Below are 27,749 nucleotides of genomic sequence, written 5' to 3' on the forward strand. Positions count from 1 at the left end.
GGACGGACCAAGACGTCACTCCTGTTTTTGTATCTACCTCAAAAATACTTCATGAACCATTTGCAAAAGTTTCACTTAACTTTTTGGCGAACAGTTGCTGCACACATAGTGAAGGCATATGAAGCAGTTTTAATGAAGTGTGAAAAGATGTATGTGCAGAGTTTAGCAAATTTGTGGAGCCGTCTCATCTTGGTCTTGATATCTCTGGAATCCTTGTCTCTAAGATTGAATACAAGAGCTAAAGGTACTGCTAACGTTACAAAGCTGAAACCAGTCTACAATTTTGGCAGGAACTTTTTGGGTTTGGATAAATGCAATGCCTGTATAGGAACATCTCTGTGCAGGAAGTTCTTCAAAGAAGAAATCAGGTGAGATTAGAGGTGACACTGGTTGCAGAACGATACTGACGGACTATAAACTCCATCTGATATGAGAGCTATTTGTGTTCCAATAAAATGCAATAAATTATCTGAAGGTTGAGGTCTGGGCTTTTTGAATTATGCTCTCACATTGAAAATGAAATGTATGACACAAGCAATTTTCAAGACATTTCTGTAATTATGTATGGGGTGAGTGTTGGAAGATGCTAGAATGTTCTGTACAATTTGATTCAATCCTGCCATTAGAGGTTCAGCCTAGTGTATGAATTTGAACTACATTGTCTTCAGCTGAATGTTGTGCTTGTTTTATAAAATGTTGAACAATTTGGTAAGTGATAATGGACATCATTCAATCACAATATTGACAGATGAGACCTCCTCCTTTGGATATCCTAGCTCAATAGTTCAGGGCTGAACTCCTCAAAATCAGGGCAATGTTATGGTGGGGTGGAAGGAGAGAGTAGCAGATAGGTGGTGGAGCAGTGGTGACAGAACTGGACAAGTCCAAGGGCAAAGCAGAGAATGGACTTCATTTTCTCCTTTTTTGACTTTTATACAATACTTTAGTCTGAAGCGATTCCCAGAGTTGATATCAGTTCACTGCTATTGGTTTCTCTTTCTATTTTAAGGGAAATAAGTAAAACTGAGACTTTATTCATCCAATAAAAAACCTGAAATATTCCATTAAAAATGTAAGCATGACCCTATTTTCTCCTGATTGGTATACATCTTAAGTAAGTGGCAGAATATTTGTTCCTGATCATCTCAGAATGAGAATTGTTTCCAGATGATATTGTTTTTGTTTCAACGCTTCCTCAATCAATAGAACATAGAACATAGAATTGTACAGCACAGTACAGGCCCTTCGGCCCACAATGTTGTGCTGAACTTTTACCATAATCCTAAGGTCTATCTAACTTCCACCCCTACCTTATACTATCATCCATATGCCAATCTAATAGCCGCTTAAATGCCCCTAATGAGGCTGACTCTACTACCCTCTCCGGCAATGCATTCCACGCCCCGACCACTCTCTGAGTAAAAAATCTACCTCTGACATCTCCCCTATATCTACCTCCACTCACTTTAAAACTATGCCCCCTCGTAATAGCTACCTCCACCCTAGGAAAAAGTCTCCAGCTGTCCACTCTATCTACACCTCTGATCATTTTGTACACCTCTATCAAGTCACTTCTCATCCTTCGTCGTTCTGAAAAGAAAAGCCCTAGCTCTCTCAACCTTTCCTCGTAAGACCTTCCCTCCATTCCAGACAACATCCTGGTAAATCTCCTCTGCACCTTTTTCAATGCTTCCACATCTTTCCTGTAATGAGGCAACCAGAACTGGACACAATACTCCAGGTGTGGCCGAACCAGGGTTTTGTATAGCAAAATCTACTTTATTATAGCTCCTTGACCAATAGACTACAATAATTGTGAGATTAGAGCAACTACGGTGTGGGAAATCTGATAATTAGTCAAAAGAAATATGGTGAAATTGTCTACATCTGCAGCAAAATGGACTCATAATGAGTCAGCTATTTTCCGATGTAAAGCAACTGCTGATTGGCTACAAACCCATTTCACAGACCGATTCAATCACCCCAGGAAAGGCTACCTTCATTGCCTGCCTGTTCTCTAATTGAACCTAATCTTTTGCCAGAGAGAGTAGAGACTTTTAACTTAAAATAAAGGAAGTTTCCATGATAATTGATATGAAATGACCTCAAGGACAGATAATGAATAATGTCCATTGCATTACATAAACCTTTCCTACTAACTGCTCGTGTACAACATTGGGGCCTGTTATGAACAACTGTAACCTGGTTCTTGGAGGAATGGTGTACAGATCCCTGTAGCTATATGGTAGGACAGACAATAAACCAGAAGACAATGGGAGCATGTCAAAAGGTAGTACATTTATCCTGGGTGACTTTAATCTTCATGTAGATTGGAAAAGTCAGTTTGGTAGATATCGCCACAAGGAAAAATTCATAGAATGTATCTGAGATAGTTTCTTAGAACAATCTGTAATGGACCCAACCAGGGCTCAGGCTATTTTGATCTGGTAATGTGTAATAACGTAGATTTGAAAAACAATTCCTGAGTTAAATATCCCCTGGGAAACAGTGACCGTAACACGTTGAACCTAGCGTTCAGTTTGAGAGGATGAAACGTGTCGGAAACAGCTACATAAACTTAAATAAGGATAATGTCAAAGGAATGAGGACAAAACTGACTGGAGTGGACTCAGAAAGGAGTTTAGCAGCAAAGATGATTGGCGATCAATGGCAGACATTTGAAAAAATGGTTTATAGCTCACAACAAAGAATTATTCCAGTGACAAAGAAGGATTCTATGAAGGAAACAATACAACTTTTATTAACCAGAGAAATTAAAGATAGCATCATATTGAAAGGAAAAAAATACAGTGTGGCAAAGATCAGTCATGGACATAAGTTTTGGTTAAGTTTTGAAAACCAACAAAAGATGACCATATAAAGAATAAAATAACTGTGGATAAATTTGCAAGTAATGTCAAGGCAGACAGCAAGAGCTTCTTTAAAATATAAAAGGGAGGAGAGAGGCCAAAGTGAACACAGACTGCTTAGAAAATAAGACCAAGGAAATAATAATGAGATCGAGGAAATGGCAGAGGAGTCAAATAAATACTTTACAGTCATCTTCATGCTAGAAGATGTTAATACATTCCAAAGCATTAAATAATCAAGGGGAAAGCAGGGAAGAGGATGTAAATGTCACAAGTGAAAAAGTACTAGAGAAACTAGAGACCAATAAGTTCCCTGGATGTGATGGGCATAATGCTGGAATATTAAATTAAGTAGCTACAGAGATAGCGGATGTACTGGTAATAATCTTCCAAAATCCTTAGATTCTGGAAAAGTGTTGGAAGATTGGTAAATTGCCAATGTAACACTTCTATTCAATAGGGGAAGGAGACAAAATATAGGTAACTATAGGCCAGTTAGCCTAACATCTGTTATTGGAAAAGTCTTAGAGTCTGTTATAAAGACTGTAAGAGCAGAGCATTGGGAAGTACATAATATAATCAAGCAGGGTCAGCATGACTTCCTGAAAGGGAAATCATTCCTGACAAATTTACTAGAATTCTTTGATGGTAACAAGCCAGATAGATAAAGGAGAGGCAATAGATGTATATATTTGCATTTTCAGTAAGCATTTGATAAGGTACCACATGTGAGGCTACTTAATAAGATAAGAACTCATGGTGTTGGAGGTAGTATGGATGGAGAATTGGCTAATTAATAGAAAGCAGAGGTTTTAAATAAGCGGGGCATTTTCAGAATGGCAACCTGTAACTACGAGAGTGACACAAGGATCAGTGATGGGAACATAGTTATTTACTATATATATATTAATGACTTGGATAAGGAAAGTGAATGTATGATTGTCAAGTTCAAGATGACACAAAAATAGAAGGGGATTGCAAGTGGTGAGGATAATAGAAAGATCCTGCAGAACAATATAGATAATTTAAGTAAATGAAAAAAAGCTTGGAAGATGGAATATAATGTGGGACACTATGAATTTGTGCACTTGGCAAAAAGAACAGTAGAGCTGTATTTTTTTTATGGAGAAAGACTATAGAAAGTTGCAGCACAGAAGAACTTGGGAGCCCTTGTGCATAAATAAATCTGTGCGCAAACAGCCAGCATTCAATTTCTGCAGATAATAGGGAAGGAAAATGGAATGTTGGCCTTTACTTCAAAGAGCATGGAGAATAAAAATAGTGAAGTCTTGCTAGAACTGTAAAAATCACTAATTAGAACATTTCTAGAATACTGTGAATAGTTTTGGTCTGCTTATGTAAGGAATGACATATTAGCATTGAGGCAGTCTAGAGAATGTTTGCTAAGTTGATCCCAAGAATGAAGGATATCTTATGAGGAGTGGTTGAGTAAGTTGGACCTGTACTGAATTTAGAAGAATGTTTAACAAGGTTGCCCCTCATTAGAGCCACAGAGGTTTATAGGGCCTTTTCCTGTGCTGTAAACCTCTATGACTCTAATGAGAGATGACTTTATTGAAACATACAAGTTTTGTAGGGAACTTAACAGGGTTGATGTGGAGACGTTGTTTCCCCTTGTGGGAGAGTATAAGACCAGACAGCAGAATCTCAGAGTAAGGGTTGCCCAGTTAGGACAGAGATAAGAAGGAATTTCTTCTCTCAGAGGGTAGGTAATCTGTGAAATTCTTTACCACGGAGGGCTGTGGAGGCTGCGTCTTTAAGTACATTCAAGGCTGAGACGGGCAGATTTTTAATTAGAAAGAGAATCAAGTGTTATAAGGAAAATGCAGGAGGAGTTGAGGAATATCAGATCAGGCATGACCTCATTGAATGTTGGAGAAGACTTGATGGGCTGAATTGATTGTGGTCTAAACTTTGCAACACTAAATTTCAATTTACTGATCGATAATTTCTGGCCTTTTTTGAACAGAGGATTAATACTTACAATACTCCAGTTATCCAGTCCCAGGCCCAAATCAAGGGAAGTTTAAAAGATTGTTGCCTGTGCTTTTGCAATTTCTTGGATGCATGTCATTTGGTCCTAGTTCCTTATTGACTTTAAATACTGACAGTTTATTTAATATCTCCTTTTTATTCCATTTTAACTCTTCCAGTGACAGTATTTCCTCCTGCCATCGTGGCCTTTTGGGCACATCTGCCTTGTAAAGACACGAAAAAAGTACTAATTTAACACCTCACTTATGCCTCTTGCCTCTAAGCATAAATCCCCCTTTTGATCATTACTCTTCCTTTTAGTGTTGATATACTGATAGAAGATTATGAGATTTCCCTTTATGTTAGCTGCCAGTCTTTTTCAGAATTCCTCGTTGCTTCTTTGATTTGCTATTTCACCTCACTTCTGACAGTTCTGTATTCTGCATGGTCTTCAACTGTATCTACTATCTGACATCTGTCACAAGTACACTTTTTCTTCTTTATCTTAATTTCTAACTGTTTTTTCATTGAGGGAGCTTTGGATTTGTTTATCCTACATTTCCCTTTTGAGACAATATTCCTTCACTGTGCCTAAGTCAGTTCTTCTTTGAAGGTAGTTATTGCTCAGCTACTGTTTCTTGCATTAACCTAGGTTCCTGTCTGTCATGACTCTGCTTTTCTCCCTTTGAGGTCTAGTCTCCATTTCAGTCTGTGTCTCTGTTGATTATTCTTCCTCTGGATTGACCAATGTCTTTTTTCCACCATCATCTTAAAATTTATGATACAGTGATCACTATCTTCCAAATGTTTCTCCACTTTGATCAACTTGGCCCATATCATTTCCAAGGACATGATCTGGCAGTACCTCCTTTCTTGTTGGACTGGGCATAATATTGGCACACATGCTTCTCACTGCCATTACAGTAACACTGGCCCAGTCCACATACAGGTAATTAATAAAAACCGAAAGAAATGCGGATGCTGTAAATCAGAGACAAAAATAGAAATTGCTGGAAAATCTCAGCAGTTCTGGCAGCACCTGTGGACAGAAATCAGAGTTAATGTTTTGGGTCAAGTGACCGTTGCTCAGTTCTGAGGAAGTTCTGTGGAAGGGTCACTCAACCTGAAATGTTCCCTCTGATTTCTCTCCACAGATGCTGCCGAACCTGCTGAGCTTTTCCAGCAATTTCTATTTTTGTCTACAGGTAATTAATCACTCATTATGATATTTATACCTTCTGTAATTTCCTTTTTGATTGTTCCTTTACATCCTTCCCAGTAGCTGGTGGTTGACAGATTACACCAAGTGATATAATTAGACATTCTTTGTTTAGCTTTCGTCAAATCAATTCTGTCCTTGAACCCTCTGTAACATCCTTTTTTCTCCAGAACTGCAAAGCTTTCCTTAACTAAAGCACCATCCTTCCTCTTTTTATCCTTTCCTATCTTTTCTGAATGCTTTGTGACCAGGAATATTTACCACCCAGACCCGGCCTTCCTGGAGCCAGGTCTCTGTTATCACCACAATATCACAATCCCACATGGCAATCTGTTCCTGTAACTTGCTAATTTTTCTTAACTATGTTCATTTATTCACATGTTTGCAGAGTAACCAGAATTTAGACTTCATTACTTTCTCCCTTATCCCCATCCCATCTGTTAACTTACAATTCTCTATCTAACCCTTCCAGCGTTTCATGCAACCTGGTATTACTCTGTAATATTCTCTCTTAGTTCTCACACCCCTGCTCGTTTAAGCCCTCACCAGCAGCATGCCCCACCAGGAACTCAGTTCCGCTCTGCTAATATGTGACCCATCTGGCTTGTACAGATGTCATCAACCCTAGAGGCAGTCCCAGTCCCACCTTTGTGCACATTCATTTGGTTTAGCTCCCTAATTCTGTACTCACTTGCACGTGGCACTGGGAGTAATCAGAGATCATTTAGTGCAGATATCCCGCTTGCTAATTTTCCACCTAGCTTCCTAAATTCTGATTGCAGGACCACATTCACATTCCTACCTATGTTGTTAGTACAAACCCTGGCTGTTTTCCCTCCCCAAGAAGAATCTCCTGCAGCTGTTCTATGACACCCTTGACCCCAGTACCAGGGAGGCAACAAACCATCCTGGCATCATATCGATGGGTGCAGAAATTCTTATCTGTTCCCCCAACTAAAGAATTGCCTCTTAGTACTGCCCTTCCATTCTTTTCCTCCTCCTCTGATACAGCTGGGCCACCCATTATGCCATGTGCTGAGCTCTTGCTGTACTCCTAGGAGACACCACTGCGCTCACCAGTTACTGAGGAAGACTTCAGGGGACTCCTGTACGACCTGCCTTTCTCTCAGACTGTCTGGCAGTTACCCATTCCCTTTCTGCCTGCTTGCCCAAAATTGTAACTTGACCACCTCTCTGAATACCCCATCCGGATAATTCTCTGCCTCACATGAGCAGACTCCAGCTGCTGAAATCCAGAGCTAAAACTTTCATAGTCAGCTATACTTCCAGTACACAGGCTAGTCTAAGTCACGAGAAATGCCCTTATCTCTCCACATGCCAAAGGGCAGGCCTTCTACTTAGCTGAACTGTCCTACCATACCGCAAGCTTGTACTTTTTAATAACTTTATTTAACTTTAGTTGCTTTTACTTACTTTACCCTGACTCTAGTACTAGTGATTATAAACTGGAGATTAGTAATAAATTGTGAGATTCCTCTCCCTTACCACAAACCAATGTCTAGAATTTTCTTACTTTGTCTGCATTTATTGAAAAAATTAGGTTTTTCAAAATTACTAGAGTTGAAACACAATTGCTAACAGTTGTGCTACAACCAATCAACTCATGCCTTTGTTACATCGCTGTTAGACTTATTTTCCCCAAACTCAGCCCAGCTCCGAGAATAGTTGCTCTGTTGTTGTGCGTAAAAACACAGGCAGGATAGAGTTGTGGGTGACCTCAAGTTTCCTAAGGGTAGAATATGGGAGAGAGAGCTAGAGTGAATTGGAGTAGTTGAACTGAGAGATAGCACAGGAATGGATAAGCATTTCATTGGAGAACACTGAGGCAGGACTAGAGTAAAGTGATATTATGGAGGTGGAAATAAGCTATCTGAGTAATAGTGCAGATATAAAGTTGGAGTTCATGTCAGGTCAAATATGGCATCAAGGTCGCAAACAGTTCAAATTTTCGAGCAGAGTGTTGGAGTTCCTTAGGATAGTGTCCTTGGTCCAATCATTTTCAGCTGCTTCATCAATGACCTTCCCACCTTCATAAGGTCAGACGTGGAGATGTTCGCTGATGAATACACAATGTTCAGCATCATTTACATCTCCTCAGATACTGAAGCAGTCCATATTCAAATACAACAAGATCTGGACAATATCCAATCTTGGGCTGACAAGTGGCAAGTAATTTTCATGCTATATAAATGCCAGGCAATGAGCATCTCCAACAAAAGATGATCTAACTCTGCCCCTTGACATTCAATCATGTTACCATCACTGAATCCCCCACTATCAACATCCTGCAGGGTGGGTTACCATTGACCAGAAACTCAACTGCACTCACCATATAAATACATTGGCTACAAGAGTAGGTCAGAGGTTAGGAATACTGTGGTAAGTAACTCCCCTCCTGACTCCCCAAAGCCTGTATGCCATTTACAGGGCATAAGTCAGGAATGTGACGGCACCACATCCGCACCCTCTACTACCAACACTCAGTAGAAACAACTACAAGATGCATTGCAGAAATGCACCCAAGATCCTTAGACAGCACCTTCCGAACCCGCAACTACTTCCATCTAGAAGAACAAGGGTAGCAGATACTTTGAAATGCCACCACCTGCAAGTTTCCCCCCCGCAAACCATTCACCATCCTGACTTGTAAATATATCACCATTCTTTCACGGTGGCTAGATCAAAATCCTGTAATTCCTTCCCTAACGACATTGTGGGTCAACCCCCATTTGAACTGCAACAATTCGAGCTCACCACCACCTTTTCAAGGGCAATTAGTGAGGGGCAATAAGTGCTGGCCGGTCAGTGACACTCACATCCCATAAATGAACAAAAATTAATATTCTGGCTATTGTTGGATATTCTAAAATGGAACTTGCCAAGTGTAGTCCCACCATGGATCATGGTGGAAAGGCATTGGTGAGGGATGATGTGTTCAACTGTGATAGAGGCTGCAGAGAGGTCAAGAACTTTAAGGATGCTTAGCTAACCTTCAAAGTCACACAGGTGTCATTTGTGAGTTTGGCAAGAGTCTTTTCATGTTTTGGTAGGGACCAGATTTGAGGAATTCAAAATGCAGTTCAATTTCACGCCAATTTGACTTCTGTCAGCAGCTCAAAGAAAACCACTACATAGAAAAATTAAACATAATTTTTGTCATGACCAATTGAATTCTACAGTAAAGACAGCTAATTTGTTTGATGTCTAAGTAAACAAACTTATGGTGAAAGAACAGAGAGATATGACATGTTCATGAATTGTACTCCAGTAAGGTATAAAGTCATACTCCATTCATAAACTCACCTCTTCTGTCTCTATATCTACAACACAAATAATGTTACTGTTCGCAGATTTGAAAACTGGCTGTCTGCAGGTTTAAAACTCCCTCCTAGCCACAAGAAGACATATTTTGCGAATTACACTGCTGATACTGAGAATTGGAAGCCAGTCGTCATCTCTCGGTTACAAAGCAAGTTTCAGAATGAACTTTCTGATTGGAAAATTTGCACCTCAGCTTCAAAGAAAGTTACATGCAGCATTGAGAATGTTCTGAGAGGCACAGAACGATTCCAGAAATGGCTGGCAGCTGATCGACTCACTGCTGATTTAGTTCAGGTATGTTTTTGTACCAGTAGATATGGTACATATGACCAAATTTCTCCAATTGTACTAAATTAAGATGAACAAGTTTCTGTTTTATATATGATGAGAAAGAAATAATCACCAGTCAAGTTTGAGAGCTATAGAAGGACTAGGTGACCTACTACAACTTAAAAAATCAAACTAAATAAAATAGTATACAGTGTAGAGTTGTTAGCTATCAGCAGGACACAAAATGAAGGGTGACTTACAAAAATTGCAAAAACATTGTGGAATCCTACTGAATCATATAGGAATAACACTTTCCTGAAGATGCTGGCCATGATTGTCCATAGCTCTGGACTACAACATCCTTGTAAAAGTAACTGTTACCACAGACTCCTTGGGGCCAATTGGCCAGGGACCTGGTTTAGATTAGAATAGTGTCAATAGCATGGGGTTTGATTCCCGTACTATTCGGATTCTGCTTCCTTGTCCTACCCATGGTGAGGATCATGGTGCATTGGGTCAGCAATGAGAACCAAGGCAGATGTTCCAGTTATTAGCTTTCTCTCAGTTTTGTAAGACCTAAATAAATTTAAATAACTGCATTTTATTTGGTTTGCTGTCAATTAGAAAACTTCAACGTTCAAGGCTGTTTGATGGCAATAATTGTTCCAGGAAACCTGGAGATCCCTTTGACTTGGTGCCTGATTGAGTCTAATGTTGGGAAATCCATGCTGCAGAGATTAATAGATATTTGTGGGCAGCTTTCCTCAAGGTCTGCAGCAAGTCATTTCATTGCTGCCTGATGAATCTAAACCAAAATGGACTAACCTGAGGTCTATCGAAATACGGGACAGGATTCTACCACCTATCAATTATATAAGGATGAAATAAGAACACTGACAACACCAAAATCAGAATAATTTAATACCAGCAGAGTGGTTTTAGTTTTAGTAAATAGTGCTGCATTCCTTATGTTGGGTTTCTATACTGCCGCATATTTTTTTAAACAGAGTCTCCCTAGCCCTTTGTTGAGATGTCCTTCCCAGCGGCTGTTGGACCGGATTGTTCGGCGTTACGCTGAAGTGAGGGACTCAGGCAGCGTCCTGATGCGACATTTCACTGAACGGGACAAACTGCGATTGCTGTACACCTTGTCTGTCAACACCCACCCCATTGTTCTGCAGGTACAACTTCTTACAGCTACTGCTCACTTTTAATATCAATCCTCTCTCACAGAGTATGCTGCAAATTCAATGCTAGAATCAAATCCCTTAAAATGTTTGATTATAATATGGTGTTTTATCTTTAAGATGAATTAGAAATAATATAAATTATCGAGCAAATTCAATAATACCAAATATCCAACTGGACTATCAAGAATTTACAAAGCGATGTCCACCTGTTCATTGGGTAAACTTAAGAATGCACTTAGTAATGAATTTCAATGCAGTCCATTCTGTCTTAAGTAAATGTTAAAACTCCCTAGAATTGAGTTTAATGAAGACACAATGAATTGTGGAGAACCAAGGGGCTAGTTACAGTGAGGAGCTTAGGAAAAATACATTCACACAGAAAAATACCAGTGAAATTAATTGGAATAAAAGTTGACAAATCACTTGGACCTAATGGCTCACATTTTAGGACTTTAAAGAAGCTCTTACAAGGAAGTGGATCCATTAAATATCTCCTGTGTCAACTATTCTGCAGCTAAAGCCCTCACTCATGCTTTTACTGCCTCCAGACTCAACCAGTCTAATGCTCCACTGTCTGACCTCTCACATTCTGCTCTCAGTAAACATGAAGTGATTTAAAACTCTGCTCCCTGTGTTCTTACTCATTTTCCTTAGTTCCACCATCCCCTCCACCCCAATTCACCCATCATCCCTGTCCTCCCTAATTAACAATACTTCCTGGTAAAGCAATACCTCAATTTTAACTGATCATGCTTGTTTTCAAATTTTTCAATGACTGTATCCTCCCTTTCTCTGTAATCTCCAGCACTCCACTAATTCTGATCTCCTGAGCATTCCTGACTTTAAACACACCACCGTAAGTGGTCATGCATTCAGCTGCTGGGTCCTAACTTCTGGAATTCCTTTGGTTAAACCGTCCACCCCTCTACCTTTCGTTTGCTCCAATTAAATGAAGATTAAACAGTCCCACATTTACTGTATTCATCTTGGTATATTTGTTGAGGTTTGTTGTTGATGAGGCTAATCTACCTCTTTAATCCAACTAGTCCAGATCTCGAGAACTGAGCAAAGAAAACAATAAGAAGTTTTTTCTATTGCTGTATTTCATCAATGGGTTACATGAATAGTTCGATTAATACAGACATTAGAATAGGTAGCAAGAGTAAGCCACCTGGCCCTTCCCACATGATCTGCCACTCAATAAGATCATGATTGTCTGGTTACTTCACATTCTCACCTGCCGCAGTAATATTTCATCTTATATGTTTCAGTTAAGATGCCTGTTAATCTTCTAAACCCCAGAGCATACAAGCATCGCCTACCCAACCTTTCTCTGCTATATCACATTCAGAAAAGCAATTGGACAATTCCAAACCTGAGCTTTTATTTAGACAGCAAAAAGAAAACACATTCCCGCAGTTCCTCAGCACCAGCACCATCACCTTGTTGCCTGCTCTAATTGTGTAGAATACTCTCTGACTGGACTATACCGGAGTGCATCCCTCCCTACCTGACCAGACCAAGCAGGGAGACCACACCTTCAGCAGCCCTGTTGTCTGCCCCAGCATGGCCCTGGTCAAAGCATGGGTGGTACTAAATCTGCACTTCTCATCAGTCAGAGGTTGCCCAATCGTATCACGAACCATGATTGCTGTGGGTAGCTCTGATTCCCCAGTAAACAGACTTGTAAGGTATCTGGGCCCTCAAATGCACCTCTCAGCACCATGTGTGTTCAGTTGATAGACTCTGTCCCTGGGGGAAACCAGATTGTTTCCAAATCCTACTGCCTGGGCTTGCAACACTGACCTTGTCACATGTGTCTGCGCCAAAGAGTACCTCAATAAGGCAGTACTGATAGCCTTTGGTTCCCTGAAGTGCTAATGCACCAACAGGTATGGATGCTGGGAGCATTCAGGTATGTGCTAACTGAGGAAGCAAGGAGCCCCGAGATGCCTGTCTGTCTCCAAAATGTCCCTGCTGTAGCCTTTCAAATGCTAGTTGCTGGTGTGCCTTTGAAGGGCTGAATGGCCTACTTTTAACCTTGATTCATTTATGTTCATCCTATAGAGTTTTTCATCATTTACTCAGGAAACAAGAAACTCATACCCATTGGATATTGGAAATGGTGGAGGCTCCTCTGTCTTTGCACCAAGTTCTGTTACCTGATTCAGTTGCATTTACATGCTCTTGTACTGAATCACTACCTACAATCGTATCAATGTCTCGTCGGTGTTCAGTTAACTTTTGCCCCTCTTTGATGCCTCACAGTGTGTGCACCTCAGAGTTCAGTTCAACAACTTTGAATGGAAGCTGTTTGGGTTGTTGGTGCGTACTGCACATGTGGTTATTGGGGATTGCAATGCAACCTATAAACTGCCACATGCTGCGGGTACAGCATACCATACCATCTGCAATGTTATCCCTGACCATCTTGATGCACAGTGGTAGTGTCTCTTCCTCTGAGCCAGGAGGCCCGGATACAAGTCCCACACCACATCAGTGATGTGCAATAACATCTCTGAACAACTTGATTAGAAAACGGCTCCCTAACTAGCCTGGCTTTATTGGTTATAATCTATGTTTAATCAGATTAGTCTATGTTTTGCTTTTTTTCAATGAATTGTTTGAATTTAATTGTCTCGTTTATCTTATTTTAATTTAAAGGTTTCTGTATAAATATTCACTACGCAACTTGTCCTCAGTTGTCATATCACTCCTGTGTTGATGACCTCTCTGTTTGCTGCTATGCCATGCTGCTGTTTAAATGCTTATGTATGTCACTGTGATGTCCCACACCCTCCTGATACCCTGATTGTAATTAGGTAATGATGGTCATGAATTCCCTTGATTCTAGAATGGATTCATGGGTTGGAATGCTGCAAACCTAACCATGTTGTTCAAGGAAGGAGGAAAAGTAAAACTGTGAATTACTAGCCAGTTATTTTGGCATCAGTAGTCGGGATAATGTTTCAATATATTAAGGGAGTAATAATAGGGCACTCGGAAAATCATAAAACAATTAGGCTGAGTCAGTATGATGTTTTGAATGGAAATTTCTGTTTGACAAACCTATTGGTTTTTTGAGGTTGCAACTAGTGGGGTAGTTAAATGGAAACTTGCCAATGTAATATATTTGGATTTGCAGGAGACATTAAGTAAGATGCCACACAAGAGATCCTTACATAACAATAAGACACACCAAATTATTGGTAAAAGAGTTGCCTGAGTTAAGGAGTGGTCAATGAACAGGAAACAGAGCAAGAGTGAAAAAGCACAATAGGGTATAACTGGTGGAGCATTGAAAGAATCCGGACTGAGATTGTTGCTATTTATAATCTGTATTAATTAATTACATGTGGGATTTGAGACTAACAAATCCAAGTTTGCTGATGTTATAAAGTTAGGTGGGAAATAAACTGTGAGGAGGACACAAGAGGCTGCAAGTAAACATAGGCCACTTAGTGAGTGTGTGAGAAGGCAGCAGATGGAGTATTATTTGGGGGAAGTGTGAAAGTATGCGCTTTGGAAGGACAAGTGGAAAGCAGAGTACCTTTTAACACTGCAAATTATTAAATGTTAACATTCAGGAGCTTAGGTCCAATTCTGACACAGCACTTTAGGAAGGATATGAAGGTAACAGAAAGACACATGACAATGGTTCCAGGAATGAGGAACTTCAACTGTGTGGATAGATTGGAGATACTAGGACTAACCTCTCAAAAAGAAAAGTGGATTTGATTTAACTGTTCAAAATCATGATAGGTTAGGAAGGCAGAAACTGATCTCCTTGGCAGAACAATCAAGAACTAGAGGACTGACGGTGATTGCCTTCCTTACCAAACTTTTTATGCAGCATGTGATTAGGGTCTAGAAAACACACTCTGCAAGTGTGGTGAAAATAGGGTCAATTAAAACTTTCAAAAGAGAATTGGATAATTACCAGAAAAGAGAAAAACTGCAGGGAAAAGGGATAATGGCAGAAGGTGAGCTGTTCTTGCAAAGAATTGTGAATACAATGGGGCAAATGGGCTCCTTTTGTGCTGTAACTGTTTCAATTTCAGTGTTCTTTATACACACCTCGAAAAGGTAACATGCAGCTACTGCATGCAGTTAGGAAGATAAATCATACCTTAGTTTTTATTGTGAGGAGTTTGGAATGTAACAGCAAGGAAGTTTGCTGCAGTCAGATAGAGTTTTGGTGCCACCACATCTGGAGTGGTGTGTATAGTTTTGCTTTAGTTAAGGAAGGATTTGTCAAATACAATTTATCTTTTAAGTAACTCAGTTGACAGCTAACTCATTAACCCCAAATGTAACATGCCAGCAGATATGAATTATAAACATATATTAATAATTCTTCTGATGTTCCACACAATGCCAGTTCCTAAACTGGCTGGACACCTCCGCCAAACCTTCCCACCTGCTTGTCCCACGTCCATGTAATCACCTTAGAGATGCAGAAGAATAAATTGAATCCCTAGACCAATAAACAAAGGAAATTCCCTTTCTCCAGTGATTAAAACCAGTCCAGCCAATCATGCTGTACATGATCTGATCCCTAATCCAGTCAAGAATGCATTTACTTCTTTGAAGGCACAGAGGTTGTGTGGACCTCATCAGTCAGCTCTACATGACTAACCTTCTGTAATTACCTTTGTAAGGAATAGACTTACTAATGCTTTAAATTGACTAGAACTGTGAAAATCCATTACTGTCCAAGAAAATTGACAGAGGTTCTCTTTCAGCTTTTTCCAGGGATAGAAGGATGGCCTTTTTTGCGATATTTTGGATCTTGTGGTCGAGTAATTGTGACTCCAAGGACTAATCCCATCAGAGAATTTTATACTGCATCTCTGGAGGTCATTGTAGACATAGCCTACCAGCTTTTGCAAATTACTCACTCCCTGAAAAACAATGATTTGAATTATTTCTTCTACTATGCCAGTATCCATGACAACATGTTTGGTACATTTGAGGATGGACGTCTTTATATTACAGACACCAGCACAATAGGCATCATCGATAAACAGGAAGGTAAGCATTTGCTGTAATGTAAATAAAAGTGATATAAACCAAAGGAATGGTTGCTACATTTGCTGATGACACAAAGATAGACAGGAAGGTTAGTTGCAAAGAAGATATAAAGAGGCTACAAAGGGACATAGATAAATTAAATGAATGGACAAAGATATGGCCAATAGAGTATTATGTGGGAAATGTGAAATTGTCCCTTTTGGCAAGAAGCATATAAAAGAAGAATATTATCTAAAGGGTGAGAGGTTGCAGAGCTCTGAGATGCAGAGAAATCTGAGTGTCCTAGTGCATGAATCACTGAAGGTTAGTGTGCAGGTCCAGCAAATAATCGGAAAAGCCAGTAGAATGTTACTGAGAGGGGAATTGAAAGCCAAGTAAGGAGGTTATGATTCAGTTACACAGAGCATTGGTGAGGGTGTATCTGGGGCACTGTGTACAGTATCGGTCACCTTATAGAAGGAAGGATGTAAATGTGCTGCAAATAATTGAGAAAAAGTTTACCAGGCTAACACCTGAAATGAGTAGGTCATCTAAGGAGGAAAGGTTGGGAAGGCTGGGGAGGTGAGACTGGAGTTTAGAAGAGTAAGCAGATATTTAATTGAAAGACATAAGATCCTGAGGGGTCACTTTAAGAGTCTGAGCACATAACTTCGTGACGATATTACTGGCCACTCTGAGTGGGGAACAGCTCAGTGTAACTTTGCTTCCTGTACAGTGTACACCTCCTTCAAAAAGCTCCTGCTGTTGGTAAACTTTGGCTTCTTGAAACACAACAGGGATCTTATCAAGGTCAATGTGGACAAGATGGTTCCTCTCGGAGAATCCAGAACTGTTTAAGAATAAGGGTTGTCCATCTAAGGCAAGAGATAGGAGAATTTTCTCATTAAGGGTCATGAGATTTTGGAACTGTGTTCCTCTAAAAGCAATGGAAGAAGAGGATTTGATTAATTTTTTAACGTAGAGGTGGGACAGATTCTTGATGGCCAGAATGTGTAAAGGTATTGGGGATAGGCTGGAATATGGAGCAATCAGATCAGCCATGATTTTATTGAATGACAAAGGAGGCTCGGGGGCAAAGGGGCCTACTCCTGCTCCTAATTCAGATGTTCAAATGTACCCAACATAAATTATGATCATCCAAAACTCTGCTACCTCTCCCCAACCTCATTTCAAATCCTGTTCACAAGCTATCCATTTGCTTGCTGATGATAAAGATACTCAATTAAGCATGTTTCAATGTTCCAATTCTCATTCTTGAACTCAAATCTCTCCATGGCCTCTATTTCTCTACCTCTGTAATGTGTTCCAGCTCTACAACCCTCTAAGATACTTGTCATCCTCTCATTCAGGCCATTGTACATCCCAAATTTTCATTACTCCACCTTTGGTGGTCATACTTTCAGATGCTGGGGCCCAAATCTCTGGAATCCATCTACCTCTCTTTCCTCCTCAAAGATACCTCTTCAAATGTTTCTCTTTGACATGGTCTTTGGATGACTACTTTCATGTTTCCTCACCTGGCTCACTTTCAAATTTGGTCCGATTATGCCAATGTGAAGCACCTTGGGATGTTTTGATGTTAAAAGCACAATATAACCATAGATTGTTTTTATATCAGTTGATTTTTAAACCACTTTACAGGAGTTAATACATAAACCTTAATATTTGAATACATTTTCATTTATCATTCTCTGACAAGAAACAGACACGTAACTTGTCCCTGTCCAACACACCCCGGGTCTTTCCAGTCTTCAATTGTCCTTACTTCTACTTGAGTGCAGCTTTGCACATTAGATGACTCTTTTATAAGAATATAATGTGTGGCTAGAGCTATGTCATTTGTAAACTTCAATTTAAGGTGATAATTCATTAGCTAACCTCATTAGCTAGCCAGCTTTAGGTGACATCAACCAACAATGGTTAAACAAAAACAGAAGTTGCTGGAAAAGCTCAGCAGGTCTGGCAGCACCTGTGGACAGAAATCAGAGTTAATGTTTCGGGTTGAGTGACCCTGCCTCAAAACTGATGGTAGCTAGGAAAATGTCGATTTATATGCAGAAGATAGGGTAGGAGGAGGGGGTAAGGAGTAAACGATGGATAGGAATACAGCCCAGAGAGAAGAACAGTTGGACAGATAAAGGAGTAGATAACGATCTGGCTAGGAGGGTGAATAGCTGTTAATGGGGACTGTTAGTGGCTAACAATGGGTAGTGTGTAATAGCAGGCTATGTGATAAGGTCTGGTGTGTGGGGTAGGGAGCTAGGATGTGGGCTCTGAGCAGGGTCTGGTCCATCTCCTGCATTTCTGCCCTCACCCCTTCTCTTCCCTCCCGCAACAGCGATAGTGTTCCCCTTGTCCTTACCTACCATCCCACCTGCACCAACATCCAGAAGATTATCAACCGCCATTTCTGCCATTTCCAGCAAGATGCCACCACCAGACACATATTCTACCCCCCCTCCCTTGTCTGTCTTCCGCAGGAATCATTCCATCCAGGACACCCTGGTCCACACTTCCCTCACCCCCAACACCTCCGCACAGCCCCACAGCACCTTCCCCTGCATAGATCACTGAAAGTTGCCACCCAGGTTGATAGCATTGTTAAGAAGGCGTACAGTATGTTAGGTTTTATTGGTAGAGGGATTGAGTTTCGGAGCCATGAGGTCATGTTGCAGCTGTACAAAACTCTGGTGCGGCTGCACTTGGAGTATTGCGTACAGTTCTGGTCACCGCATTATAGGAAGGATGTGGAAGCATTGGAAAGGGTGCAGAGGAGATTTACCAGGATGTTGCCTGGTATGGAGGGAAGGTCTTATGAGGAAAGGCTGAGGGTTTTGAGGCTGTTTTCGTTAGAGAGAAGAAGGTTAAGAGGTGACTTGATAGAGACATACAAGATTATCAGAGGATTAGATAGGGTGGACAGTGGGAGCCTTTTTCCTCGGATGGTGATGGCTAGCACGAGGGGACATAGCTTTAAGTTGAGGGGTGATAGATATAGGACAGATGTCAGAGGTAGGTTCTTTACTCAGAGAGTAGTAAGGGTGTGGAATGCCCTGCCTGCAAAAATAGTAGACTCGCCCACTTTAAGGGCATTTAAATGGTAATTGGATAAACATATGGATGATAATGGAATAGTTTAGGTTAGATGGGCTTCAGATTGGTTTCACAGGTCGGCGCAACATCGAGGGCCGAAGGGCCTGTACTGCGCTGTAATGTTCTATGTTCTATGTTCTATGTTCTAACCATTAAAGGTGCAACACCTCCCCATTTACCTCCTCCTGCCCCAGTATCTAAGGGCCCAAACATATGTTCCAGGTGAAGTAACACTTCACCTGCACTTTCCAGAATCTAGTCTACAGCATTCACTGCTCACAATGTGGTCCCCTCTACATTGGGGAAACGAAGCATAGACTGGGTGACCACTTTGCAGAACATCTACGTTCTGCTCGCAAAGAAGACCTTGAGCTACCTGTTGCATGCCACTTTAACAATCACCCTGTTCCCTGACCAACATCTCTGTCTCAGGCTTGGTGCAGTGTTCCAGCGAAGAGAAGCTCAAGCTGGAAGAACAACACCTCATCTTCCGTTTGGGGACCCTGCAGCTCTCCAGACTCGATATCGAATTCAGTAATTTTAGTGCCTGAACTCTCCCATGTCCTAGCCCCCTACCCCACACACCAGGCCTTGTTACCACACAGCCTGCCATTACACATTATCTAGTCACTAACCATCCCCATTAATAAATAGTCACTGTCATGGCCAGATCATTATCTTCTCCTTTGTCTGTCCAATTGCTCTTCTGTGTCTTTGGGCTCTATCCCCACCTATCATTTACTCCTCAGCCCTTCACCCCACACCCACCCCCCGCCCCCCCACACTCCCACCTTATCTTCTGCATATAAACCGGCATTTTCCTAGTAACTGTCAGTTCTGAGGAAGGGACATTGGACCCAAAACGTTAACTCTGATTTCTCTTCATGGATGCTGCCGGACCTGCTGAGCTTTTCCAGCAACTTCTGTTTTTGTTTCTGATTTATAGGATCCACAGTTCTTTTTGTTTTTAACAATGGTTAAATAACGTGCACATAAAGTTAAATTAAAATTATTTGAAATTTGCTGCTTCCAACAAGGTAATTTAGTTGGGAAACAAGATATAGTAAGTATACAGTTCTGGAATACATTACAATTCACCGCTTTTTAAAGACTTTATGAGTTACAGATCACCGATCTAAATGCTCCTATGATGCATGTGATATATAGACATGAATAGGAACAGTGACCAAAAGCATACCATTCATTGACAATTTCATCTCTTACAGCTATTTCCCTTCATTTTCTCATATTTCTTTACTTCTTCATTTGAAATCATTTTGTTAAATCTCATTCCATATGATCTATAGGTTCTTTCGTATTGGGAAAAACAAGCATACAGGTACTTGATTGACCTTGAACCCTGACTTTAATTGGAGCATTAAAATACATTTTAAATTACATTTTAATCTGTTTCTTGCCTGCATCTTTGAATCTGACCACCAATCCAAATACAGTCAATTTGAATAATTATATAGTTTAAAATTAAAAGGAGTAATGACACATGTAGCAGTCTAATGTACAGTGATATCCACTTGTACCTCAATCCCTAACATTAAAAATACCTGGTAAGAGATTACAGCAGGTATGTGAACTAAGCCATTAAATTAAAGCCAGTAAACCTTTAAGGCTTAAAGAGATGTTGATGTATTAATTCCCCAGTAGTATAACAACATGCTCTATTTTCTATCAAATAAAAACTGATAGAGAATTAGCAGTGGGACCACATGGTAGAACAGGATAAGAAACAGCATTTTCCTCTCTTAATTCATATATCCATTGGGAGCAAACATGCCCCCAGGTTGTTTAGTGGTAATACTTATACAATGTGGGAAAGTATGAGGTTATGCACTTTGGTAGGAAGAATAGAGGTGTAGACTGTTTTATACACCGACAAAGGCTTCAGAAATCTGAATTGCAAGGGGACTTGGGATTCCTAGTTCAGGACTCTCTTGAGGTTAACATTCAGGTTCAATTGGCAGTTAGGAACTCAAATGCAATGATAGCATTAATTTCAAGAGGGCTAGAATACAAGATCAGAGATGTACTGCTGGAACTGTATAAGGTTCTGGTCAGACTGCATTTGGAATAAGAAAAGATGTGTTAGCATTAGAGGGGATCCAGAGGACGTTTACAAGAAATGATCCTGGGGATGAAGTGCTTGTCATATATGAGGATCAGTTGAGGACTCTCCAGGTCTGTACTTGATGGAGTTTAGAAGGATGGGAGTGGAGGGGAGGTATCAGATTGAAACTTACAGAACACTGGATAAAGCAGACATGGAGAAGATGTTTCCAATAGTAGGAGAGACTAGGATACAACCTCAGAGTGAAGGGATGACCCTTGAGAAGGCAGGAGAATGGGATGAGAAGCATATCAGCCACGATTGAATGATAGAGCAGACTCGATGAGCTGGATGGCCTAATTCTGCTTCCTATATCTTATAGTCTGAGTAAGAGGCTATGGTTCAAATCTACCAGCAGAGCACTGAGTCTAGCAAAGGGAGGCTGACACATCAGAGCAGTACTGTGGGAGTGCTGTGCTCTTGGAGGTGCTGCCTTTTAGGTCAGATGTTAAACTGAGACACTGTCTGCTCTTTAAAGTGTATGCAAAAAATCCCATGACACTATTTTTAAGGATAAAGCTGTTATCCCTGATGTCCTGGCCATCAGTCAAACAACACCTCAAGATCAGATTATCTGATCATTATAATATTGCTATGTCCAAATGGGCTGCAGCATTTCCTGTATTATTCAAATGGAGGCTAGTGGAACAGAAGGGAAGGTCAGAGAAAGGTTAGAGAACCAGAAATTAGAGACCTAAGATGTTGTGGAATGAAAGGCAAAGGGAGAGGTAATGGTGGTAGTGAAGAGAGAGAGCATCAGTCCAGAATAAGTGGTAATAAAAAACAAAGGTTTGATTGGAAGCAAAATCATGAAAACAACTAATAGGCACTGGGGAGAAAATATATTGAAGTGGAAGATATTCCTAGCCCAAAGTTATGGAACTCAATGTTGAGAACAGAAACCGATGACATGCCAAATTGGAACATGAGGCTCTATTTTTTCAGCTTTCCCTGACCTTCCCTTCTGTACCATTTGTCCCTCCTCCATCTTCCAACATTTCCACATCTCAGTTCTGAAGAAGAGTCACAGGACCCGAAATGTTAACTTTGCCTTCTCTCCACAGATCTCTCCAGCTCTTTCTGTTTATGTTTCAGATCTCCAGCATCCATAGTATTTGCTTTTATTCTTCAGGTATTTGTTTAGTTTCCCTTTAAACACTTCTATACCATTTGTTTCAACCACACCCTTTGGTAATGAGATCCACAATCTCACCAGTCATTGGTTAATGAAGTTCTTCTGAATACCCTGTCAGATTTCTTGGTGACTCTCTCATATTGATGATCTCAAGTTATGCTTTTCCTTGAAGAGGAAACATTGTTTCTGTAGCCATTCTGTTAAAATCTTTCGAAATGTGAAAGTCCTCTATGTTCGGTTACTCTTAGCCACCTTTTCCAATTGAGAGAATACCCAGACTGTTCATCCTTTCCTGATACATATATCACATGTTTCTGATCAATGTCCTCATTGGAAATCTCTCTCCAACTCCTGTAGTACCTCCAAATCTTTTCATTAATATGACAACTATGACCACACGTGTACCCTTAGGCATGGTCTAGCCAAGATTCAACACGACTTTAAAATAATTTTCCCACTTCTCAATTCTAACCATTTAGACTTGATGCCTACTACATGGTTTGCTTTTTAAAATAGTTTTGCTACTAGTTGTGCCACAAAGATTAATGACTGGTATTATAGACCTGGGCCATTCCCTTCTAGATTCTGGTTTTATTCTGCATACAGAACAAGCAAGTGGCATAATTCGGTTTCTTTAGTGAGTATATATGAATATACACATATATGTTGCTACTACAAGCATATTCAACTGACAATTAGCCTTTTCATATGATAAGAACCCATATTCAAGTGGTCAAACTGCCAAACAAGACCTTTTCATGACTTTAGTGGTTGACCACACCACTCCCCCTGATGATTGGGCAGACCCCGACAAAGTCCTGATGATTATGGTGCGATGTATATCACTCAGGCCAGTGCTCATGTTCCCTTTGGAATGTCAGACAACACAGTGGCACATTGATCTATCCAATCGCCTCTTGCCTTGTCACTAGACAGTTGTATTTGCCCCTGCCTTCTGCAGTCTTGTGGCTTCCTCCCTCTTAAACACGGTCTTCACAAGGTTCATAAGAGTTAAATCTCTGACTAGAAGAAACTACTTCAGCACTTATTATCCAAGGTCTACCGATAGGTGCATAGTCTTTGTTCTTATCTTGTCAGGCCCAAAAACAACAGGTTCTTGAAGATGTTTAAGGCAGGAAAACAGATATTGTTAACTCTTGTCTAGCCCAGTAATAATCACAGGGCTGTCTATTGCAAATATTTTCAGCCAGTTTTGCCTTCTCTTCAACCACCTGTCAACCAGTCCCCACACGCAAGATTGACATAAACTATCTACAATTGAGTATAGAAGTACAAAAGCCACTACAAGCACACAAGTGCTGAGACTACAAATTACTAAGACAAAAAATGACTGATTCTCACCTCCATCAACTCTGAATAACCATTCTTTATCTCTCTTTCTCCTTACTGCCTTGAATTCATTCAGTCATTCCTTCTTCAGGTTGACACTTGACCTCACATCTTCTGACCTATTCATTAATTTATTCGGGAGCACAGTACCGAAAAATAAATTACATCCACTGTATGACTAATAGCTACTGTGTTACCACCTCAAAAATTAAACAGGTTTGATTAAGAAAGATTTCCTCTTTTGAAATTCATGCTGTTTATACATTATTTTAGGTTTATTTTCTAAATGTCCTTCTCTTCTTTTCTTTTATGGGGATTCTACTAATTTCCTGCCACCAATGTTAAGTGAAATGGTTTATAATTCCTTGGGCATGTTTTGCCTATCTTTCTTAAACATAGGAATTAAATTACGAATCCATCAACCCTCTGATATTGTACCTTTCTCTAAGCTAGTCATTCAATGTGTACAGTAAAGTCTGTTATCTCTTACCTAGATTATTTTAAATACATGACAGCAATTCATCCAAACATGTCCTCTTAGAATCAAATACATTTGTTCATTACACCCTCTTCTTAAAATCTTAAATATGATCTCAATATTCAGCTCATCGTTCGATGTCAGTTGATTTATGTAACCAGCAAACACAAAAAAATTCTCCATCCTTACACCTATATTATCTTTTCCGTCCCTTAAAGGTCCTACTCACATTCCAGCTTCCCTTTTTCACAAATATGCCAGTAAAATATTCCTTGATAAATTTCTCTTTGCACCCAAATTGTTTTTGATTTTTCTCCTCAATACTTTGTGTTCTCTCATATTGTGCATTCCTCTGCAGTCTGCACACTTATATTCACCTTGTTCCTAGCCCTCAAATGTCCTTTATGCCTTTATCATAAGATCACAATATGTATGAGCTGAAGTAAGTTATTTAGTCCATTGAGTTTGCTCTATCATTCAATGGCAGATCTGATCATTCTCAATTCCACTTTCCTGCCTTTTCCCTATAATCTTTGATCCCGTTAAAAATTAAAATCTGCTCATCTTAACCTTGAATATACCCATCAACAGAGAGCCCGTGGCCTTCTGTAGCAAAAAATTCCATAGATTCACTACTCTTTGAGAAAGGAAAAGTTTTGGGAAGAAAGCAGGGAAACGACCATAAGTGAAATGATTATTTGGAGAGCCAGTGATTCTGTAATAAGTAAAGCATTTCCATCTCGTCTTTTACCCTTTCTATTTTTTCTAAACATATTATACTTTGCAATGTTTAATTCCAATTTCTGATTATTTTTCTGCAACCATGTCCCTACAGTTTCTACTTTAGATGGGGCCTCTCAGCGTGTGATGCCTCCAGCTCCCCTGTTATCTTCCTGGCACACCGTCTAGGGATTTGTAGAGCCTGTGGGTGAGGTCAGGGTGGCTGGCAAGGGGCGAGGTCTCCAAGGCCAGGAATAAGGGCAGCGTTCGGGTGCTCAGTGCAATCCCACTCTCGGATTTTGCTAGTGACAAGGCAAGGGGAAGATAGTGTCCAGCTCAAAGACACTGCACTGGTCCTGTGGCCGCCAGTGCTGCACTTACTGGTGGCTGAGGGGTTTGCTGCTGCTTGGGGAAATTGTCTGGTAGATTCCTGGAGGCTCAGGCAACGCCACTTACAGCTGGGCCTTGCTACCCTCTGAGGGCACCTGAATCGCAATGACCATCCTCCAAACAACACCACCACCCTGTACTCATCCAGCACACCCAAATCCCACCCCCACCCCATCCCTGCACTTATCCAGCACCCCTACCCTCCCCATCCTAGGCCTAGCTGACTGGATCTGGAGATTTCCAATCCCATTTATCTTGCCAAGGGGGGCCCCGGATGATGTTCTGTTCTGGTTGCAGTCCCAGCAATGGTTATTGAAGATTTTCCAACCCTCCAACAGGCTACCAGATCTTGGAGCGGAGCTTTTTCTCTCTAAAGTGTTGAGAATCCAAAACGCAGCTCATTGGCAGAGAATCCAGTCAGGGCCCTTACAAATGGTTGAGGCAGAGTTAGCCTTGCTTTTCTCAGCTGTAGTTAGACCAGCACTGCTCTGACAATATCCCAGTCACATTGCACATTGCTTTGCAGGCATTTTAAATCATTGTGAATACGCAATCTGTGATTATCGAAATGCTGATTGAGTGGAACTAAAGATCCTTGACACTTGAAAGAGTTGTTTCTGAGTTTGTTCCAAAGTGCGTTGATTCAAATCATCTACTGCATTAAATACAGCTCAATGGATTTAAACTGTCAATTATTTTACTGTATATTTTATCAAGCATTATGATTCCTTTACATGTTATGCAATGTTTCTGCAGATAAAGAATTTGTGCAAGAAATAAAGGGGAAAAAAGATGTGTTCTCTTGCTTGGCTTCTGACTGTGAATTGCAACTTACACCTTGTGGGAAGATCAGTGAGGCACAGAACTTCATCATGGTGTGCAGAGACCTACTCTCGAACCTACTGACAGACAAATTCAAGTCTTCTCCATCTCTCCAGAAGCAAATCGATACATTTCTGAGGCTCTGCAGTGATGACTCGCTCTCAGCCAATGTTACACTGAAGGCAGCTGATTGGCTTATGCAATTGCTAAAATCCCAGCGATCCTGCGATCCTCATTTTGAATACAGATATCCAGAATGTAAATACGTTAAAGGCTATTGAGACCCTACTTGCTCTCATTCACATTTTGTTTCTTTAGGTCAGAGAGATCCTACATAAGTCCACGAGATTGCTTGAGCTGAAATGAATAATTGGTGTTGGTCATAATAGTGTTCCAATATGAATATCATTGAAACAGCTTAGTGTGTCTGTGGTTACTTTACTGGACTGGTAATCTAAAAACCTGGAATAATGACAACAACATTAATGGAATTCAATTTCTGCCACGCCAATTGGAAAATGTCCATTCTGTCTCTGGAATGTCTGGAGGTATAAAAGCAGGTATTAATAAAACTGACCATGAAGTTGTTTGGTCATCAGTAAAGCTCAGCTGATTACTGAGTAATGTTTTACAGAGACAGACACGACATCCTCATGTCTGGACTGTCTACAATGCCAGTCCCATATTGATTCTTAACTGCAAGCAAACTGATCAGCGGTACCCAGGGCAGTCGCTCCTGGCCTTATTGGCACTGCACACATCCCGAGAATGAGTTCGGGAGATGTCAGCTCAACTCAGTCAGAAATATTGTCCCAGACATTCCAAGGAGCAGCGATTGCAGACAGATCATCACTCTGCTCCTACTTGTTTATGTTAAGACTGAGTTTCAAATTTCTCCTGTGCAGTTCCCACCCCTATTCCTTCAGGATTGCAGAGTATACCTGATATCCAGCAGTTATCACAATTGCAGAGCAGTGAAGGGACATCAAACATCTTCCCCTTACACATTGCACTACCTGCCATATTCTGTAATTTAAATGCCCAGCAGCACAGACAACTACGATGTTGGCTTCTGTGAAAGGGTAGGTATAGGAAAGCATGAGGTTAGAGTGCCAGGTTGGTAAGGTGCCAGGTACGGTGCCAAGCAGTGGCTAGGCAGGATGGCTGTTTGTCAAGGGTCCGGATGTGGTGTAGCTCGGGATAAGTAGTGAATCAGGGAAGTCAGTTTACAGTTAGCACTCTAGACTTCTAATTCACCAACTTTTCTCATTCAACTAATAAGCTTAACTGAAGTGGAACACTTTGAATTCTCTGCATTTAATAGATTCTTTTGGGGGCGGGGGTTCCTGATGCAGTGGATTTGCCAATAAGAATCTACAATTTCCCAGGCAATTCCCTTGGAGTTTACTGTGTCTGGGATTCCACACGGTCCTGACATGCAACTTCCCAATCTCCAGTGCTCCAACAGCTATCCGGGCCATTTCTCCCTCTCAACCAGAATCTGGCCATCCCAGTCTAAACAGAATTAGAGTGCATTCCATAAGGAGGAGGTGCTGTGTTACTGCAGGTGTCACTGCCATGATTATATGTTAAACCAAGCTGCTATCTGTTTATTCGAGATAAACTGTAATATTGCCTCTTTCTTTAAAACAAAAACACAAAGATCTGGTCAACATTTCCCTTGTCTCAGTACCAATAAAATCAAAATATTTATTCCTC

General features: G+C 40.6%; 1 protein-coding gene across 1 annotated transcript; it reads left to right on the top strand.

Annotated features, from left to right (window-relative positions):
• On the top strand, positions 1–27,749 carry dipk2b (divergent protein kinase domain 2B). Its single transcript, XM_048603301.1, has 5 exons — positions 1–368; positions 9,456–9,720; positions 10,704–10,877; positions 15,632–15,920; positions 25,965–27,749. Exons 1-5 carry the CDS (start codon positions 52–54, stop codon positions 26,309–26,311), a joined length of 1,392 nt encoding a protein of 463 aa, XP_048459258.1. The 5' UTR covers positions 1–51; the 3' UTR covers positions 26,312–27,749.

This window comes from Rhincodon typus, chromosome 11 (genome assembly GCF_021869965.1).
Source record: "Rhincodon typus isolate 14 chromosome 11, sRhiTyp1.1, whole genome shotgun sequence".
Classification (NCBI taxonomy): domain Eukaryota; kingdom Metazoa; phylum Chordata; class Chondrichthyes; order Orectolobiformes; family Rhincodontidae; genus Rhincodon; species Rhincodon typus.

Coding starts and splice junctions, on each gene's coding strand:
- dipk2b (XM_048603301.1), top strand. CDS start 52: ATGAACCATTTGCAAAAGTTTCACTTAACTTTTTGGCGAACAGTTGCT. Junction 9,721..10,703: donor TCACTGCTGATTTAGTTCAG/GTATGTTTTTGT, acceptor TTTTTTAAACAG/AGTCTCCCTAGCCCTTTGTT. Junction 15,921..25,964: donor CATCATCGATAAACAGGAAG/GTAAGCATTTGC, acceptor ATGTTTCTGCAG/ATAAAGAATTTGTGCAAGAA.